This window comes from Crocodylus siamensis, chromosome 3 (genome assembly GCF_052110815.1).
Source record: "Crocodylus siamensis isolate JL-2025a chromosome 3, ASM5211081v1, whole genome shotgun sequence".
NCBI lineage: Eukaryota > Metazoa > Chordata > Crocodylia > Crocodylidae > Crocodylus > Crocodylus siamensis.
The window spans coordinates 142,066,635-142,087,333 of NC_143397.1; the positions used below are offsets into that span (position 1 = coordinate 142,066,635).

General features: G+C 40.0%; 1 protein-coding gene across 2 annotated transcripts in view; it reads right to left on the minus strand.

Moving 5' to 3' along the window:
* The window catches only part of EXOC2 (exocyst complex component 2), a 186,811-nt gene that overhangs the window by 63,348 nt on the left and 102,764 nt on the right, over positions 1 to 20,699 (minus strand). For both annotated transcript variants that reach the window (XM_090039380.1, XM_090039381.1), the window contains exons 15-21: positions 18,277 to 18,434; positions 16,066 to 16,187; positions 10,629 to 10,690; positions 5,034 to 5,114; positions 2,533 to 2,592; positions 1,564 to 1,625; positions 421 to 487 (exon numbers count right to left, since the gene is read on the minus strand). In XM_090039380.1, coding sequence (XP_089895506.1) covers positions 421 to 487; positions 1,564 to 1,625; positions 2,533 to 2,592; positions 5,034 to 5,114; positions 10,629 to 10,690; positions 16,066 to 16,187; positions 18,277 to 18,434 — 612 coding nt within the window. The remainder of the gene's footprint in view (positions 1 to 420; positions 488 to 1,563; positions 1,626 to 2,532; positions 2,593 to 5,033; positions 5,115 to 10,628; positions 10,691 to 16,065; positions 16,188 to 18,276; positions 18,435 to 20,699) is intronic.

The window sequence follows — 20,699 nt, forward strand, 5'->3', positions numbered from 1 at the left end:
GTAAGTCTGATGGATACTTTGAGAAAGTATCTTAAGGAATATCACACTACCTGGCCAATTATATTAACCAATTATATTAATTGTAAGAGTGGGGGGGGGGGGACGATGATCTGTTGTAATTGTTTCATGCATCTTCCCTATCCCCCAGTAAATAGAAGTTAATGTATGGTAATTTAGCAGCTGTTCCACTACAAAGTAAAGCTACACTGATTTAGTGTCACTTATTGAGGGACAGCAGTGGACACAAGGACACAAAACTGTAACCCATGCTTAAGCAGTAAGCCTTCCATCCGCTTTAAAGTGGGTTAATTGGTTTTTTTTTCTGTGTACAACCACACACAATGAAAGAAAAGGGCCATGTTTTGAAAGCCTTATTTGGTGGTTAGTATTTCCTTTGTAGATTAAAAAAACAATACTTACAGAAGATAAACTAGTGTCTTCATGAATACTTCCAAATAAATCCGGAGAAGAAACATCAACTGAAAGACTGTAAATATTTTGGGAAAAAAGGAAATAGTGTAATACTCTTTTGGTTGCATTCTTTCACAACAGTTTTCTGTTATGTGCTGGATTCATCAGAAAAGCTTTAAGTCCCTTGTCAAAGCTTCCCCTGGCATGAAGGAGAAAGCAGAGAAAGACCTAGGATTGTCCTAAATCAAACACAAAGCCATTAAGTACTTTAGAAACAGGTATTGTCATTCTAGTTATAGGTCTTTATTTAAAAATGATATTTGGTATGCACGTTTCACACCTCTTCTGTGCCTTTGGTACACAATAAAATTTGTTATTCACTTCCCCTAGACAGCAAAAGAAGGGCCAGTTCCCCAAATAAACTAGCTTTCAGTCCATTCTTTTTTCTTGCCAAACATCCTGACGAACCCAAGCAATATGTCCAAGGTTTTTTTTAATTTTTGTTTTACAAAGGGATTAAGACTAATTCTCTTAGCAATTTAGATTCTTCTGTCTAATTATGTCTGAAATTAGTGACTTATGCACATTTCTAATGTAAAGTTTTACAAAAAGCAAAGCAAGCTATGTTTCTTCTTACTAGTAATTATTCAGTGATGAAGGCAACTTCATATATATATGTATCACCGAATAATTACTAGTAAGAAGAAACATTACCTGCTTTGCTTTTTGTATACATCACTTAGAAATGGTATCAATGACCATAAGCAAAGATACTTTCCAACCTGAACACCAAGCCAGCCCTTTTCCTGTTTTAACTGTAACAATGAGAAAAAGTATTTTCCTTTGGGAATCGAGAAGAAACTTTTTGAATATGACAGCTTTCATTATGCATTATATCATGCTTTTTAAAACAAAGAGGTATTATAGTCATATTTCATTATCTTATATAATATTTGAAGATACCATTCATTTGGGGGGGGGTACAATTACATCCTATTTTACTGAATAGTTACCCAAAGCCAAAAACCATTTATAAGAAATTATATAAGCATAAATATAATGATGATGCCTTTGGATGGGGAGGTTAGTTTAACTTCTATTTGTAATTTCAAAATATTCCAACTGACTCAATTTCAAGTTCAAATTACTTACTGTGTGATATCTATATCACCATCTGGCTTGGTACTTAGTTGCTCCAAATGATCTATAAAAACCTAAGAAATAATAAAATAATTTTTGGATTTGCTTCAGGGCTTACCTATTAAGCACAATAAGTGTGTTTTTACCATACTAATATATATAATAATCATAATTTTTTAAAACCTCAAATAAATTAGAAAAACACTTTATTATGCCTCGAAAATGCTTTCTTTCATCTTATTAGCCTTTTGTAAGCCTGTGGCAAAGTATCTGCCTTTTCTTTGTACTTTCACCCTGTTAAATGCCCTGCTAAACCCCCCCATCAGGGTGAATGAAATTATACAACTACAAGTTTACTGGGTGCCTAGGAAGATATCATCTTTAAATGCTTTGAAGTGTTCAGCCTCAACAGAGACCCCAAACAAACATCCCTTGAGGACCACTAAGTTAATTTTTGTTTGATTTGTGATACTTCAGTTGATAAAGCAGTAAAATCAGTTCTTAAAACTGCAGTGTTTTACAATATTAAAAAAATATTTAATAACAAAAATAATTTCAAATGTTGTTGAAAAGAGCATTGGTTTCTAGCAACAGACAATGAAAAGCCAGATTCTCAGTTAAGGAAAATTAGCAGCAATCCTTTAACTCTAGTTGCTCTCCATCAACAACTATGCAACTATGAAACTTATACCAGTTCAGATGTTTGAAGGAAACCAGCAGAAGTCTTTATTCAGTTAGTACTTAAACCCATTCCCCTGCACTCCCAATGTTAAGTATTACTGCCCCTTAGCTATGACAATTTTCTCCTTTTTTAGTTAAAACACGACGTAATGGTGAAACAATAATAGTCATCCTGTGATAACAGTAAATACTGTGCAACAACCTTTTTATCACTTTCAGGGGAGGGATAGTTACAGAGAAAGCCTTTAGTTTCTCAGCTGTGCTTTCAATTCAAACATATTTTAAGTAAAATGGAATTACCTGCATGATATTAATACTCAGTTGGCACACATCCTCCTGTGTCTTATGTTGCTGGAAAACCTGTACATAGACACACACACACTCTATTTCAGTGGAATGGCTTTCAAGGTCTTCTTGCCAAGGGAGCAAGGAAAAAGACGACTTATTAACATTTGAGGTAGTCAGCCCTTTCTATCATTTTGTTATATATTGCTCCTTCGAGAAAGTCCAGGGTAAAGGGTGGTTGGCAAAACAAGTCCCAAGAAAAAGCCCTATCAATACAGAATGTAGGAGGACCCGTCCTAAAGGTGTTACAAAATCCTGGGAATGTAAACTGAGATACAATACCATACCACCCAACAATGGTTAATTTAATATCTTCAAAGTGAAAAAGAAACATATGAGACAAAAGGAGAAGTGGAAAAGAACAAGTTTTTACACACAGCCCAATCATTTACCCATGGAATATACCATAATGCTGGCTGGCTGAAAAGATATTATTTAAAAGAAACAAAGAACTCTTCAGGTACACTACTCCAAATCTAACCTGGTCCTTACAGATTAGCATCTAGTTCCCAATGGGAGAGAACATTTATTGCAAATGACAGCAACATTTGACAGTCTTGTTGACTGTCTCGAAAGAGAGGACAAGGAACAAGCAGTCATGGAGAATGAACTCCTTTTCATGTTTTCCAGCTCTGATCGGAGATGCGCTGTTTAGACTGTAGAGTTAAGTTTGCATTTCTTCTGCCCAAACTGCACCCAACCTATACGTAAATAGAGAATATCAGGCTTGGGGCTGTATCTCTAAGCACCTATGAAGTGTTAGCAGTTACAGAGCATTTCTGAAGAATGCCAATTTTCCTCAAGCTTCGTAGGAGTCATAAGAGTTGCTCGGCATCTTGTGGGATCATTAATGTAAGACAATAGGCAATACTTTTATCTCGTGCCATACGAAAGTACAGGCATAAGCAGATATAAAGACTGTATCAATATCAAAGGATAGGGGTACAAACAGCTGTATTGTAACAATTCCATAATAAGTCATGTCTTGCAAAACCACTTCAACTTTAACTTTGCATCACTCAGGGTCAAAGTTAGGCAATTTGGCTCACTTGGGTTGCTACAGAATTAGCAGGCATAAAAGCTACAATTTAACAACCCTTTGTCCATGCTGTTCGGGATATTCCTACTATCTTACCTTCTTTCCCTTAACTGTTTGTCATCCTTTAGATTCTAAAAGATGACAAACAGTTAAGGGAAATCATTGGTTATGTTCTGTACAAAGTCTAGTGTGATTTGTACTTATGATTGGCTCTCTGAGGCTCCTGGCACACACTACAGTTATCATGCGTTTAATGTGTTAATTGCATCATAAATACTAACAGTGTTAGCTATATGTTCAGCTGATTTACGCTGCCATAAAGTGTCAGGCCAGCTACCAAGTTACTCCACAAAACATACACATAACAAACATCTTTGTGTCTTATTTGTATGCCACAGAAGTTGAAAAGCAGCAAAGGGACAGGGGTTGGCACTGAGACTGGGACAACCCTAATTCCAATGCTGAAAATCAGTTGCTGAGAGAGTGGGTTGAAAGGTCCCCTAGTGGAGGGAGCTAAGGGGCTTTGGGCTACTTGGAACCTGGCAAGTCCTGAGCCTGGAAGAGCTTCCTGCCTTGCACTTAAAAATACTGGGTCCAAGTTGTTCTTTTTAGACATCATGGGGCCCAAGGACTGCAATACAGAGGATAATCTCCACAATCCCAGGGTCCTGGTGCCCCAGGACTTCTAAAAGCCATGTTTGCAGCTGCGCTTTCCCAGAGCTGATCATCAGACTGGCCCCAACAGCTCCAAGTCATGAACCTTATCTGGGTCTGTCAGAATCAGTCCAACAATCAGCTGATTGTCAGACCAGACCCTGACTGCTCTGTCTGGAACCTGTCAGGGGGCGGAGGGTAGCTCAGTAGAAGTGCAATTAGGATTTAAGGAATTAGTCCACATCCCAAACACTGCAACTTCTGTCATACCAGACACAAATAGCAAGAGGCACAATGTCTGGGATGTGGCATAATTCCTCCAGTCCCAACTGTACCATCATTTTAACATCTGTCAAGTACTTACCTTTCTCAGATAAGTCTCAGCACCATTTCAAAGCTACAGCTATGGGTCACAGCATGTATTTTCAAGGATTAATATTAAACTGAATGTAGTCAATCAATTAATTAAAGAAAATACATAAAAATTTAAATACAGCTCACTTTTTCCCCCACAAAGAAAAGGCCATATGAACAGATTTTGAAGCTGGCTTCATGCAAAGAGTTTTTTTCTGCAAGTTAAAACAACAAAATCTTCAGAAACTTCAGTAATACTTTGTTTCAGCCTAAAACTTCCTTCTCTGTAACCTCCATTAAAATAGTGAAATATTATGTACCAAAATGCATGCTTATATTAAAATCATTCTTAAATCTAACAGTAATTCATGTTCAATTAAATAAAATAACAGTGTAGATTAAGACTTACACTGGCCTCTCCAGGTTTGCAGTCAATAACACTCTTGAGTGACTGCAAGGAATGGATAATGCACTGTTCAAACTGTGAGGGCTGAAAGTAAAAAGAGTATGAGGTTCCTAAAATAATGTGTACGATATACACTTTACATGACTATCTACAAGTACATACATGTTCTTTTATATTGAGAGAGATGATACTCATCTTTAAAAGACACGGAATAGAATACATTTGTTTTCTTTCCTTTTTCTAGCTCAGGAGAAGAAATAATAATGCATGCCTGTACATTAATTTCTAGGTATTATGGGTTCCCAAGTAAGTAGGTTTTTGACAGTGTTACCATACACATTTTACTTGCTGTATAAATATCAAAGGCGTTATTAACTGCTGCTATTTTATTAATCTTACATATATAATTTCTGTCCTGAGCTTTTCTAACAGGCCACCATGCCATTGTTTAGACTAGGAAGTTATTGCTAAAAGTTGGCCAACAAATGCATCTCCACCAATGGTAGTAGCAACCACTAGATTAATTAAAGTAACAAGTCAACATACCAAGCACTATATCATGCTCAAAGCAGGGTTATGACATAGGAAATGGATGAAGCAGCATTAAAGTTGAAGCGGTTCAGCCACACTGTCTAGATACAAGGCATGTGCACACATAGCAAATTAAAGTGTTAAGAGCTGCTGCAAAAGCCCAAGCAGTGGATTCCCCCCTCTCTCTTTTTGAAGATACTCCAAAGGTATGTTTAAACGCACAGAACTTAAAATGATGGTGGTGGCTACCTAAAGAGACTTTAATTATGGGACAGATTTTCAAAAACACAAAAAAGGTAAACAAGTCCCAAGGAAGTCAATGGGGACCTAATGCTCACTTGTACATTGAAGGGCTCCCCATTAAGCTCAACATAGAAGAAAGAAAGATTGGCATTTATATCCACATATGGAAAACTGGGCTTACCAAAAACAGTGAAACACTTGCCCCCTGGACTTCAAACATAGTGGAAGTGACAGGCCAAATGGGGAGCACATTTTTTGTAACCTCCCCACCCTCAGCTTGTGAGGAAAACAGAAAAAAGTTTATCAGGCCTAAGGCAGCTTTTCAAATTGGAGGAAAAGCTCCTTCAATCAACATGCCCTCAATTTTTAAACAAGACAAATATTGGCCCACAACTAGCTGAGCACTCATTTTACAAACACTGGAATTATGACACAGCAAAGCTTTAAGTATCAAAAGATTTAGTGAGATTGTTTTCCATTTTTACAAACGAATAATGAAAAACAAAGATTGTAGGACTTTCCCATGGCAACTGAAAGCAACATCCAGAAATCCTGAAGCTCAGTATTCTATATTAGTTACCCAACGCTCCTTCCCACAATACGTACTTGGAATGATTTATGCCTTCCTACTCAATTTCATTCAACTTTATATTATTAGTAAGTGAGGAACACAATTTTTTTTTAAAAAAGTGCTGAGAGGGCATGTTATGCATCCTCAAAGCACAGCTTTCCCTCCCACAGGGCCTTTCTGCTTTCTTGGACTATTTTTTTTTTTTAAGTCACACCTCCTATGTGCTTGCTATGGTTTAGCCATTAGTCATTACTATTTATTTCCAGAAAGCAGCTTGCTAACTTATTTGAAACTGGTTTCATGTTGTTGATTGTTTGTGTGCAAACAACCTCCTAAATTAGTTGCTTTTCAGTTTAATTTCTTATTATAACACATAAGTGACCTATTTAAATCAGCTAAAGCCAAATTTCTATGGTAATGTAACCATTCAGTTATGAAACATTTTGATGTCAACTGACCTTACCATGAGCTCAACATCTTTAGTCATGAAAGAAACATCTCTAGTCATGAAAGAAAGATGCTTAAAAACAAAGTTTTTATCTCAATCAAATACAACATAATAAAATTGGAAATAAATCTAAGGGGACAAAAAATCCCCCAATCCATTTAATATACTTCAAATCACTTCTCTTCCTTTCATTACATATTAGTCATTAGTGACATTGTCTAGCAAACCTCTTAATCGTATGAACAGTCCTTAAACAAACAATTGGTCTTCTTCAAGAATGAGACCCAAGAATATTTCTTTATTATTTAAAACAAATGACTCTTCAGGAAGTTTACTTAGAGTTGCTGCATTTTCCAAATTAGTGATTAATAAATCCTTCCCCCAGGGCAAAAAAAGGATGTACCTGTTCATATTTGAAAAGCATAGTGTAGCTTAGTTCTAGTACTTAATCACAGACTAGTACAGCGGTTCCCAAACTCTGACAGATTACACATCACCAATTTAAAGCGATATAACCTTAAGTACCACCAGCAAATTTCTGTCATATAAAGTAATTATAATAAATCTGTTAACACGTACCACTGACAGGTTGTTTGCGTACCACTGGTGGTACCTGTACCACAGATTGGGAACCACTAGTATAACTAGCTAGTAAAAAATAATAATTAAATCTTTGTTGAGAAGGGGGGTGAGAACATTATTTCTTTGCTTCAAAATTATGGAATGCAATTAGCAAAATGAGAACTGTTGTAATTTTTACATTCTATAGAATGAACAGCAATGGACTATAGATGATAATGTTCTTAGAAAGTGTTAAAGCAGTCCCATCCTAAAAGAAACACTACAAGAGGCAAAATTTCTACTGAAATTATTCTAATTGGTTATTATTGACTGTGTTGTATTTCCTAGATGCTGACCAGTCCCATGAAGACTAGGGCTTTTTTTTTTTTTTTAAACCAATCACACAGTTGTTATTGCATTCCCACTGTATTGCTCTGTTCCCCTCACAGGGCACATCCAGACAAGCCCGCACATGCCTCTTGCAGTGCCTCATACCCCTTGGAGATGTTGCAAGAGGCATATGCGGGAACAGGAAAAGGTTCCCTGGGCTGCACGTTTGCAGCACAGGGACAAAATTAGACTCCTGGATGTTCTCCAGAGGTCCAAAAAAAAGGAGTGAAAAAAAGCAGGGCAGGGCATGGTCCTGGACTGTGCCCTGAGGCTAGCGGAGGCTGGGTCCTCCACAGAGATGCTCTGGTACCAGCCATGCTCCAGTGCCGGTAAGTAGGAGGTGGCGGGGGCCTTGGAGGGGGCAGTGGACTACCAGGGGGAGGGACCTGGCACTCCACCTACTCCCCCAGCCCCCACAAACCCCTGGCTTGCCCAGCCCCACCAATTCCTTCCCCACTCAGCCCCATCCCCCCAATCCCTGCCCCCTGAGCCCCCCATTAGTGCTTTGCCTGGCCCCATCTCCCCCCACCTAGTCCCTGCCCTCCTCCACTCCAGTATCCCCACATTTAAAAAAAACCAAGCCCCCCTGGGACTCACCAGCAGTTCCAGGTACTGTTGGGGATCACTGGGGCCCCCCGGCACCATGGAGCCAGATCACAGCCCCAGTGTGGGCCCCGCTGCTCCCCACTGCCCCGGGGGCCTCTGCCAGGAGGCCCCAGAGCCCCTGCTGTGAGTACAGGCCTTTTTTTTAAGTGCTGGGTTCAGGGGGTAGCCATCAGGGGGCTGGAGCCAGGCAGGGCAGCAAATCCAGGGGAGCAAGTGGAGGTGGGGCGTGGACTCTGGGGGGGTAGGGGAAGCCCCTGTTGGGGCCATAGGGCCTCTGTGGAAGGGCTGTAACCCCTGGAGTGGGGGGTGGCTGTGGACTCTGTGGGGGGCAGCAAAACACAGTTATTTAGAATTCATTTTATTATATTAATAGAGACAGTGGTAGGCTTCCAAACTGTTTTAACACTGTAGATATATCAATAAAACATTGCCCAACTGATCTCTCTCTCTCTCGTGTTACTTCTGAAGGAACATCTCTTGCCCGCTTTCTCTAGTGGTTTTTTTGTTTTAATTGTGGAGGAATATGGATTTCAAGGTATTTTTACAGGGTGACTTTGGGATTTTTTTTAATCAGGGATTTTTCAGTTTTCAAATAGGGAACACCAGAATTCCTGCTAGGGAGGCCAAAGGTAGGACCCTGCCTGCTCAGAGTTGGCACTTTGGACCCAGGTGGAGCTGGCTGACACCTCTTGGCCAATTTGTGCCAGGAGGACATGCTTTGACAGTTCAAAGCAGGCCACCATACTGGAAACATCTTCCAGGCAATAGCTGCCAAGATGGCCAGGCAGGGGCACACATGGCAGTAGTGCTACACAGAGGCCAACCATACAGCCACAGCCCATGGGCCGCTGTCCCAGAGGGGCAGATACCTCTATTGGCTGTGCAGTCCCCATCCGGGTCTGGCAGGTGCACAGCAGGTCACCGCCAGCCAGCAGCCCTCACTGCAAGACTGCTGCAGTGGGTAAAGGGTGCAGGGAACTCTCAGGGCTGCTTCAGCAGTCCAGCTGGCACAAGCGGTAGTGTCCTCAGGTACCAAATGGCTGGGCCCAGAAGCTCCTGAGAGGAATTAGCCCTGAGCTACTTGCCAAGGCAGCTTTTTGTACTGATGGGGCCAGGACAAGGCAGCTTTTTATACTGCTGGGGACAGCACAGGTGCTGGCCCCAGGCTCTAGCTCCCCCTGGCTGCAGATCCAGGAGGAGTCAGGCAGAGTTATCTTGCCCCAAGTGGCACAATTTGCCACACAACAAAGTGGATGCCCAGGCACGTGTGCTGAGGCAAAAAGCCCGGGCTCAAATTTGCACCGCTTCTACTTAAGCTGCTGCAAGCACACTTGCCTGCATGTGTGGACGTGCCCATAGAGGGGAAGTGTCACCTCTCTCCTGTACACAGCAGTTCATAAAAAAAACAGATTTATATGCATGGCCTTGGGGCTGTTACCAAGACAGAGAAGGTACAGAGACGATTTGGAAGAACTTAGGTCTCTGCATGAATGGCAACTTGGTAGGTTATGGAAAACAGAGAATTTGAGTACAAATGAAAAAAGCCATTTACCCTCTAAAATGCATGCCTTTCCTCTTTGGACTTCCATTCAGCTATGGAAACTAAGTTGTGCTCTTATCAGAAATTTATTCCTACATCTCCTTAAAAGTAAGAAAGTACTGCTTTTCCAAGACAGGAAACCAGCACTGTTGAGAGAATATCGCTAGAAAAAGCAGTTCCCCTTTTGTTCGTACATATGGTATTATTACTGTCCCTCTACACCTAAGTGATATTCCTCTACGAAAGTCCTGACAGACTTCATATGTTATTACTTTAGCAACTTTCAGCTCCCTTTGACACTTAAAAATACCATTCGCAACTGAAATTTAAAACCATTTTTGTATTGACAAATGTAAGAAAAATAAACCTTGGAGGGTAGAAGAAGATCAAAGTGAAAGGAGAGAAAAGATTCCTTTTTTTATTTTGAGGAAGGATTTCTAACAGTAATGATGTTTAGTATGCTTGAGTAAGTCAAGTTTCTTAAATAAAAAAACTCTGTTAAGGTATATATTCTCACCTGCACCTAGATTTAACAGTCTAGTTTATGTTAGATCATATTATAACATGGGTGCATATGCACATATATACATGCAGGCACAAATATTTTATAAAGCAAGAAAGTTTCGAAGAATAAAGAAGCTTACACATATTTTTTCACAATACTGCATGCATAAAAATGGTGACCATCAAACAGGTACGTATACCCACCAGGGATGTTAAACCTTCATTATCAACAACCCAATCTTCCTTTTCAGCTAACCTCTTTACATCTACGAAAAGAAAAAAAAATGTATCAAGTGTCAATTTAACAAAAAAAAAATCCTTTCTTTAGGAGACAGAAACTACAGACTCTTGAGTGTGATGACCAGGCATACAAGTATCATAGCATAAGATTTCAGTTTTCAGCCACTTTTCAAATGGCTAAGAATGGAACATCCAGTTTCGTGGTGGCTTCACTTACAAACTTACAGTACATGGAGAGAGCTGAATAAAATCCCACTTTTTACTGGAAAGCTTAGATTAAAAGGAATGCCCCTTGGTTTGTTTTAGGATTTAATATTTTTTTAAATGAGTATTTTTAACTGTTTTATGGGCAAAAAACCATGAGGCTCTGGCATCCAAAAATCAGTTTACTATTCTTCACCCCTTGATTAGAAAAAAGCTCTACAGTACCAAATTTAATATGCAAGCGGGTCAAGGAGTAACATTTAAATAATTCATTTTAACTACTTAAATGATAGAAGGGCACAGAGCCCTCACCCTAGAACAGTGCAGACTAGGCTTTCTTCAAATGCATAATGAAAGACATGAACTCTTTCCCTAAGGTGCTTATAATCTAAGAGGAAAGGAAAGGAAGGTAGGGAGGAGCACAACAAAACAAGTATGTATAGCTTATGACCACATAAAAGATGACAAGTTATTACCATGTGCCATTGACCTGATCACAAAATTGGAAGGTTTTATCCTCCTTAAACTGGGTGTTATGGCAAAGGAATGTCTTGAAGCACATCTGAGAAGACCTCTACTCAGAAGCTTCTAAAGGTTTGGTCAAGCAAGGAAACTACTGGGAATTGAGAGGACATGGATTTAAAGTACAAATTATTATTCTGCATAAACCTGGATTTGGTTTGGCTTAATCTACTTCTCAAGTAGAATAAGCTAATAAATATTTTTAGGCTATAACTATGCTGCCATGAGAGATGGCAACTGGGAATCTACGAAGAACACTGGAAGGCATTAATATTGTGACTTTAAAAAAGGATAAGTGGAACAATCCAGGTAATTAAGATTATATCAATTCTAGCCAAAACATTGAAATGGCTGACATCAATAGAGAATTAAAGAAGAAGAATATAATTAATGTTATTGTCCATGAATTTTGTCAATTAGTATTATTCATGGTCCTTGTCAAAAAAGCTTTTAGGATTAAATATCTGAATGATTAAAATAACTGTAGAGATATAGTATAATTCAAACATTTGCAAACTATTAGCCCTAGCAGCTCCATGTCATTTTGATTTAAAAATTGGAACTATGAAATAAAGTATGCGCCATATGAACTAAGGGATGGTCAACTAAAAAGATCAAGAAGTGGTTATTGTTAGGATACTTATGTGTCTTCTTAGGGTCTGGAAGAGGAAGAGACCTGAGGAAGGGCAGTGTGCACCCCAAAGCTTGTCAAACTTCTCTCCCAGACATGGAATTGGTCCAGTCCAATTGGTAAAGATATCACAATAAGCTTAAAAAAAACCCCCAAACAAACCCCTTCTTTTTGTAAATGAAAAAGGCATCCATTGCATCATAAAGAGAATTTTGTCCAAGGCTTGTTTTCCACCAGAATTTCACAGATGGAACACATTAAGACAAATATAACATTCAATCAAACGGAAAATGCTTAGAGTTCCAGAACTGAAATTCTCAATTCAAGCTTTATGACATATGGATCTAAACAGTCCTGACTTTAAGGGTTCAAAATTCAAATTTTACTAATTTTGAGGGATGCAGAGGAAGAAAAAAGAGGATGGTTGAACTGTGCTTTAAAAGAATAAAAACTATTGTTTTTTAAATATTTTAAGTTTAAATTCATTTTTAGTTTAGTGCTAGAAATTTTAAAGATCGCTGGTCTTCTTCAAATAATAAATGCACAGCGTACTGTAAAAAAAACCAAAACCAAAAATACTTCAGAAAAACCCCTAAAGAAAAGAAAAAACACCCTTTAAACTCATTTTTGAAGTCTCCATTTCTGCAGTTTATTCAGCTCTATATGGTTTCTTCCCAGCTCATCTTATGGGTTGTTTCCTGGCCCTGTGGCTTCAGTTGTGACCTGTCCCAGAGCTGGTGACCCAAAGCTTCCTAGCTCCTTGCAACTAAACCAGGGATATGGAAACTTCAACTTGATACAGGGCTCCTAATTTCTGAACTCTTATCCTGACTGTAACCTTATACTGGTAATGGCTGGGCACTGGCAATCTGGTTCACCTGACCACTGTGGCATTTCCTCAGGTGAGCTGAACTTGTCACTTCAATGAGAGAACAGATGATCTATGCAGCATTCTTAAGGGCCAGTCAGCATGAGGTCTTCTGCTCTGCTGCCCTGAAAGGTGCCTATAACAGAATGTACCTCCAGGGACAGCTGCAGTGCTCCATAGAAGCCACATACCACCCATTCTCCTACTCCAGCTTTCGCAATCTGGCATTGACCTCTGGCCTGCCCCATTCTGATGTTAACATTAATATTATTGGGAGACTGCCTACAGAGAACCAAAGCTCAGCTTTTGGTTCCTCGCTCTGCTCATTGTTAAGTTGCCAGTCAGCCCGTTCTCATACCCGAACTTGATCAGGGCTCTCTTGCTGTCTGCATTTCAGGGCACCTGAGAAGGCCTTTGCTTTTGCCCGTCCCATTCAGGTGACTTCCTGGGGCATCTACCCCTTCAGGCCCTTCTTTCGGTACTAGTCCCAGTCTCATGCCCTGGACCACAATCTACGCTGCAAATACCAGGCTCAAAGCCCACAGTTCAAGATGCCAGTGTGCACCTCTGGTCTCTTCCACTTGCTTTCTTTCCATGCTGGGTCCCCGGCCCCACTCACTGTGCTGGACCTTTGGAATGCAATCCTGAAACTGTGGAGTAGCTCCCTGGTACTCTCTGTAATGGCATCCTCCCTTGGGACCCCTCCCCCGCCTTAAAATGCTCCTAACACCACAATTTAACACAAACCCCAAAAAGTAACAAAATCAAAACACATAACTTATCTCCATGTATAGTGCTCCTCCGAGCTCCTTCTGTTGTGAGGATCTGGCCCAGCCCTAGCCTCAGGCTTATATGGCCCCCTGACTCCTCCTACATCCAGTAACATGACCAGATTCCCCTGAGAACACATGGCCTAAGTGTTGCCAATTTTCTCAGTTAGCAACAGGGCTTTCATTAGCTGCATTCCCTAGCCAGCCCTCTGTAATACTGCCCTTTTTTTCTTCCAGCAACAACGGTAGGGCTTCCCTGCAACAGTGCCATGTAGGGTCATCAACTTCGGCATGGTAGCAGCAGAACAGATAGCCCCACTCATCATGCTTAAGGACAGACCAGCAAGTAGGGACATGCAATCTGTGCAGCACTACTGCATTGTTCCAATTATAAGTCAACTTTGCAACTGACTGCAATCTTTATAGGGGTTTTTTGAGGGGCAAAAAAGTCAATGTGTAACTGGAACAGTATGGTAGTGAGTAGGTGGTGATTTGTCTCTGTACAGTCTCTCACAATGTTAAGACAGAGACTGGAATATTGCAAAAAGTTTGTGTCTGCATTGAAAAAGGGAGTTTGAAAGACTGGGAAGGGTGGTGAATGGAGCACAAATTTGATTTGAGAGCCCAAAAAAGTGCCCTACAGTAACAACTGAAGCAGCACAATCTGTTCAGTTTATCTAAAAAGATTGAGATGTGATTAGAGGGCATAAGTATATTCACAGGAAGAATACACTAGGTAATAAAGGAGTTCTAATGTGGTAGAATAAATGTGGCAGAATAAAGCATAACAAGAACCAATAGCTGGAAAAATCAAGTCAGACCGATTCAAATTATACAGTAAAGGCATCAGCTTTTAACAACGAAGATAATAAATACTTCACACAGAAACTACCAAATGAAATAGTGGATTCTCTCTGTCCTGAAATCTTCTTATACAAAGGCTGCATTTTTTCTGGAAGATACGCTCCTATCAAACAAGCTGCTGGGCAAAACGTTATACCTTTTGTCCTACAGGAGGTCAAACTATTTGATCAATCTAATGATTACTTTTGGCCTTAAATTCTGAATCTAACCTACCTCCAAGAACTGTAGAGATGTAGCATGAGTACCAATGACAAGAGCCAAGAATGTTACTTGAATGTTCATATAATTTTTTTAATTCCTTACTTAAGATACAAATAATCTATGGCTCCTGCCACACATTACTCCAGTTATAACCCGGCCACACATTAAATCAACGAATGGAGTCATAAAAGGAGTAAGCCACAAAATTATTCCACAAAAAATGTACAATAACTTTGCAGCTGCTTCCTATCATGCCATTAATTGAATGTGTGGCCAGGTGTGCCCACGTGGCTGGAAGCCTGCAGATGATGGGACTCACTGCCACAGGAGCATATATATGATGTGCCTCCACTGCTAGAAGCCTTGTCAGCTGTGGTCTCCCAGCCTTGGGGAGTACATAATGCTGAGGGGGCTCCCCGTTACAGGAGCTTGCTACTTGCTGGTGCAGAGGTAGCCCAGGATCAAGATCCCAGGCTTCCCTTGAAATGGCAACAAGGAGTGATGGGATCTGATGTTTGATCCCAGTCATACCTCCCGCCACGCGTGTGGCATGGCAGGATGCATAATTGTGTGGATTGTATTTCAAATACCATAGTACCTTTACCTGAATGTTTGGCAGGTGTCTACAGAGCGGCATATCAATAATGAGTACTAGTATGAATGAACAATGTTGTTAGGAAAAGTACAAATGAATTAAGACTTGGTCAGCCTTATGGGAGAAAAATGAAAGGTTAATTAGTGGATAAAATGACTACTGTCTGTTAAAAGGAAAAAACCCTCATAATAAAAGGACCTGTCAGAATAAATCTCACATAACGACATTTGGTGACTCAGAAGGGAGGTCACAGATAGCATAACTGAGGGCTGCTGAGCAGGGCACCCATCCCAGGTGCTAACTTAGTAGAAGCATCAGAATTGTTCCCATCCTGGGGAAGTACAGTAGAAGTCCCAAAGCATTGCTCTTGCAGAACTAACTGGGAACTCAGACACTGCACTGCTGCTGTAGGAGCAACAGCCGGGGTGGGAAGACCATGGTGCAGCAGCAGTCATCCCCAGCATAGGTAAGACTCCCATGCCACTTCCCCCAACACCTCCACAAAAGTTACAATCATCATCAGCAATTCCCCACCCCTGGATATTTTGCCCAGAATGCAAACCCTGCTCATTACACCCCTGGAAGGTCATTGCTATGTTCTTGTTAGGTGCTGAAAATAATTTAATTAAAATGCAGTCAGGTTTAACCAGGCTATGGCTTCCTTGCATTCCCTCATTTATCCAACATTTTATTCTGTCTTTTCTTAGACAAAAAGTAAAAGGTCCTGCAGGCTCCTTTTTGATTACCTTCAGCTGTGTGTTGTAAGGTTACCATTATGCAACGCATACGAAGGTCCAAAATAAGATCTTGGATGATCTGAAGCATATCATTTGGTATTTCGAGAGCAGTAAGGGACTCATAACTAAGCCTAAGAAGAGAATAAAATAAAATGAAGCTTAGATTTGCACCTACAGTTCTTTAAATACATAAACAAAGTTAATCAGAAGTTGCTTTTGCACATGAACACCATGTTTCCTTCAACAGTATGCATTTTAAGTTGCGATTATCCAGCAGCTATCACTGGTAAGTTTTACTGCAAGGTTCATTTAACTGCTTGGAATAGAGTTTCATTGTAGGGTAGGAAAAATATCTCCTTTTCAAGGAGCAATATCTACAATCCTCCTTAAATTATATAAAAAGGGCACAAAGGAAGTACAGAGGAGAGTTCTTCACATTTCAGTAATGCTCATGCATTTGGGTGACAGCAAAACAAACACAGGCAATGCCACTTTCCTCCAATTCTGATCTTAAGGACACAGGTCCTGGGAAATCGTTGCCTGCAGGAACAAGGTTGACACTTGATGAACTTCCGCCCACCATAAAGAGCTTCTGTGGAGTTACAAAGTTGCCACCTTCTCTGGTACTGTTTCTCAGCAAAACAGTCTTTGGGAATGGCCAACAGCAGGATACTTACTGGCACAAATCTAACATTCCCAGTGTGCAGACTTGTATCACTGTCACAGATTCATCCCAACTGTATTCAGTTTTGTCTTTTACACCTGCCCTTTTTATGCCTTTATAGTATTTGATACATATTTGGTACTTTTGCACATGATGTGACCAGAAGATAATCAAGTAAGATATTTAGCACACACCCAAAAGACATCTTGCAACCTCTACAGCTACACTAAAAGCTATAATTCACCCCCAGAACCATCTGTCCTGTACCATGAAAGATCCAGGGTTACTAGGGAAAAAACAGTAAAATGCTACAGGACCACACTAATTAGGACTAACTCCACTGCAGTTATGAAACATGCTATACTTGACTGAATCCATTTCTCACCATCTTTCCTGGGTCAACTCTTGTAAAGTGCTTTGAGATCTGCAGCTGCCAAGTCAGGTCTAGTTTATTACAATGCAAATAAGACCAAAGACCATGCATTTCTATCATCCACAGCTCAAAAGGATCTTGATCCTGCCCAGGAACTTCCAGGTCACTGTACTATAAACAGTAACTAATAGTTGGCTTAACTGCTAGTACTGCTTCAGCTAAGTCTGCCCAACTCTTTCCATTGGGGGAATAAATTGCACCATTGTAAAAAAGGAAAGTGTCGTCATAGGATCCCTGCCTCATCTGTTTTTAAAAGTTGGAATGTGTGTCATAAACACAGTAGGAAATTTCAAGAAGAAATTAAATTTACATTGCTGATGCAGTTGGATGGTATCCTGGGGAACTAAATTTTAGTCTGGGTTTAGAAGAGTTGCTGTATGATACTGGGCAAGTCCCTCACACAAAACTGTTCATGTGTGTTCACCATTTATATGTTCCTCATTGCATGGGCACCCTAGTTGCCACTCTGGAGTCTCAATCGCAGAAGTGCTAAGCATTCACTGTTGTAACAACTGAAATAAATGAAGTTTTACTTTGAACATACGAAGTGCTTCATAATGCTACACACTCTTGAAGTCGAGGCATCTCAGATAAGAAACCCCAAATGTGGCAGCTTCTAACCTTAATTGCTCAGTGTTTCAGATACGTCTGTGAAATGGTGGGGGGGAAGCTCATACCCTCCACTCACAAAAGGGTTGTGAAGATGAATTCACTAATGTTTAATGAAATTCCTCAGATACTACAGTGAAATGTACCAGAGAAAACGTCATGAGGAAATTAATTGTGTATTCAAAGTGTGGTGTGAATAGTGTGCAGTAAATAAGGCAAGAAGCTACACATTCAATGCCAAGGAGAAAGTGAACTATTGAGCAAGTGCACTGAATGAAACAAGAGCTCTGTGGAAAAGCAGGATTGTGATCATGTCATTAAAGACTACATCATAATGCATATGCACAAAGAGGGATGAATTATACCTGCAGAGGTAACTTTAATTCAAGCACTTCCTAACTTTTACATTCTAACATCTTTTTAATGTATATTATAAAATAAAAAAAGCATAATTTGGCTGATACCTTATACACCAAGAATTCATGCCAGCATACAAACCAATAGCTCCACTTGCCTTACAGTCTGGATAACATGAGTTAACCACTGTCCGGAGAGTTCAGACTTCATCTCCCAACCACCATACTGTCTCAACTCTCCTTCTCTGAGGCTGAAAGGTAGCAAAGCTCCCCGAATCAGTTTTACCAAGGACTGCATCACCTCCTGGATCATTTTCTGTAACATGAAAGAACACCGCAAAAAAGTTTAAACATGTACCATGGTTTTTAAACAGTTGGATATATTTGTTGCATATTTCATTTATTCAAAAATAATATACTTTAACTTAGAACTGTACAATTGTGGTGTCCCTATATAATCAAAACAAATATAAAACAAGAAGTATTTTATGTTAAAGTGATGGAGTCTAACACGAACAAAAGCAAGAGGGTCCAAATTATAAAAGGGATGGTAATAAAGTATCTTGCTGGTAGAGGCTACTGTTAAATATCCTTTGAACAAAAAAAATAAAGATGTTTTAAGAGAGATGGATGGTTTAGTGAGCTCCAAGCTTCAGAAACCACAACAAAACAAGAGTAATTTACAGAGCTTTCAAATGCAATACTGGGATTCTTAAATGGCAAAAGATCTACGAGCAGGTACATATGCCAGTACACGATCTCTGTCTTGTTACTTAGGCTGTAAGTCTCCTTCAGAGCAGGTATGAAAGACAAACTTTTTGGCCTTTGGATGATCAGGGTGTAAAACTGGTGCTAAAGAGTGACACGGCCACTGCTGAGAAACTAAATATATTCTTTACATCTGTCTTCACTGCGGAAGATGTTAGCGAAGTTCCATCACTAGATTCACTCCTTGCTAGGGACAAGTCAGAGGAGCTGACCCAAACTGAGGTTTCAGTAGATGAGGTCATATAGGAAATTGATAAACTAAATGGTAGCAAATCACCAGGACCTGATGGCATTCACCCCAGGATCCCGAAGGAGCTCAGACTGGAAATTGCCAAACTCCTAACTACAGTATTCAACCTATCACTAAAAACAGCCTTGGTACCAGAGGACTGCAGGGTTGTCCATATGACTTCCATATTTAAAAAACACTCAAAATGGGACACAGAGAAATGCAGACTAGTGAGTCTAACTTCTGTTCCTGAAAGACTGGTAGAAACAATAATTATAAACAAAGAATTTTTATATTCTGATTCCCCATCAGAGGCCTTAACAAAGTTAGGTAGTAGTGCGATTACAGGGAAATGTCCACTAATGAATCAGAAATTGGCGCCAGCATAGAAAGCAAAGAGGGAGTATAAATGGTCAGTTTTCAGGATGGAAAGAAGTAAACAGCAGGGTTCCCCAGGGATCTGGTTTGGGACCAGTGCCATTTAACATATTCATAAATGCTCTGGAATAGATGAGTAGCAAGGTGGCAAAATTTGTGGATGACACAAAATTAGGCAAAGTGGTAAAAACCAAGGAAGACCATGAGGAACTACAGAAGGATCTGGCACGGTTGAGGAAACAGCGAACTAAATGGCAAATGCAATTCAGTGTAGATAAGTGTAAAGTGATGCACATGGGCAAAAATAATCTAAACTATACCTACACTACAGTTTCATAGTTGTTAGGGGCTGGAAGGAACCTTACAGATCATTGGGTCCGGCCCTCCTGCACTTGGGCAGGAAAGATTGCTGGCATCACTATGATGGATTATACACATTAGTTGTTACCACACAGGAAAGCCATCCAGGATCCACTGTGGACAGTTCATGAAAACCTCAGCTCAGTACTCAAAACCCATCAAAAAGGCAAACAAAATGTTGGGGATTATTAAGAAAGAAATCATAAACAAAACAAAGTATCATTATGCTCTGTGTCCACACCTTGAATATTGTGCTCAGTTCTGGTCCCTACACTTAAAGAAGGATATAGGAGAACTAAGAGAAAGTACAGAGAAAGGCAACAAGGATGATTAGCAGTATGGAAGGGCTTCTATACGAGGAGAGACTAAAGAGGCTAGGCCTATTCAGTTAAGAAAGCAGATACTTGAGGTGGGACATGATAAGGACTTACAAAATACTAAAGGGTGAAAAGAAAGTAAACAGGAATTTATTATTTACTCTCTCACATGATACAAATACTAGTGACATAAAATAAAACTAGTAAGTGGTAAGTTTAACTGACAAAAGGAAGTTTTTTCACACTGTGTCATTAAAATGTGGAACTCACAGTTACCAGCTGATGTGGAAGCTGATAATTTAGCCAGATTCAAAAAGGGATTGGACAAATTCCTGGAGGAAAGGGGCATTAGTAGCTACTGGGCATCGGAGTGAGGGGTATAGCCTCTGAATTAGAACTTCCTAGACCTTAAATGCTAGAAGCTGCAAGTGAGAGAGGAAGAGCAGAAAAAAACCGTGATCATACCCAGTTCACTCTCTCTTTCAGCATCCACTCTGTCATTGTGACACAGGATACTGGACCAGATGGA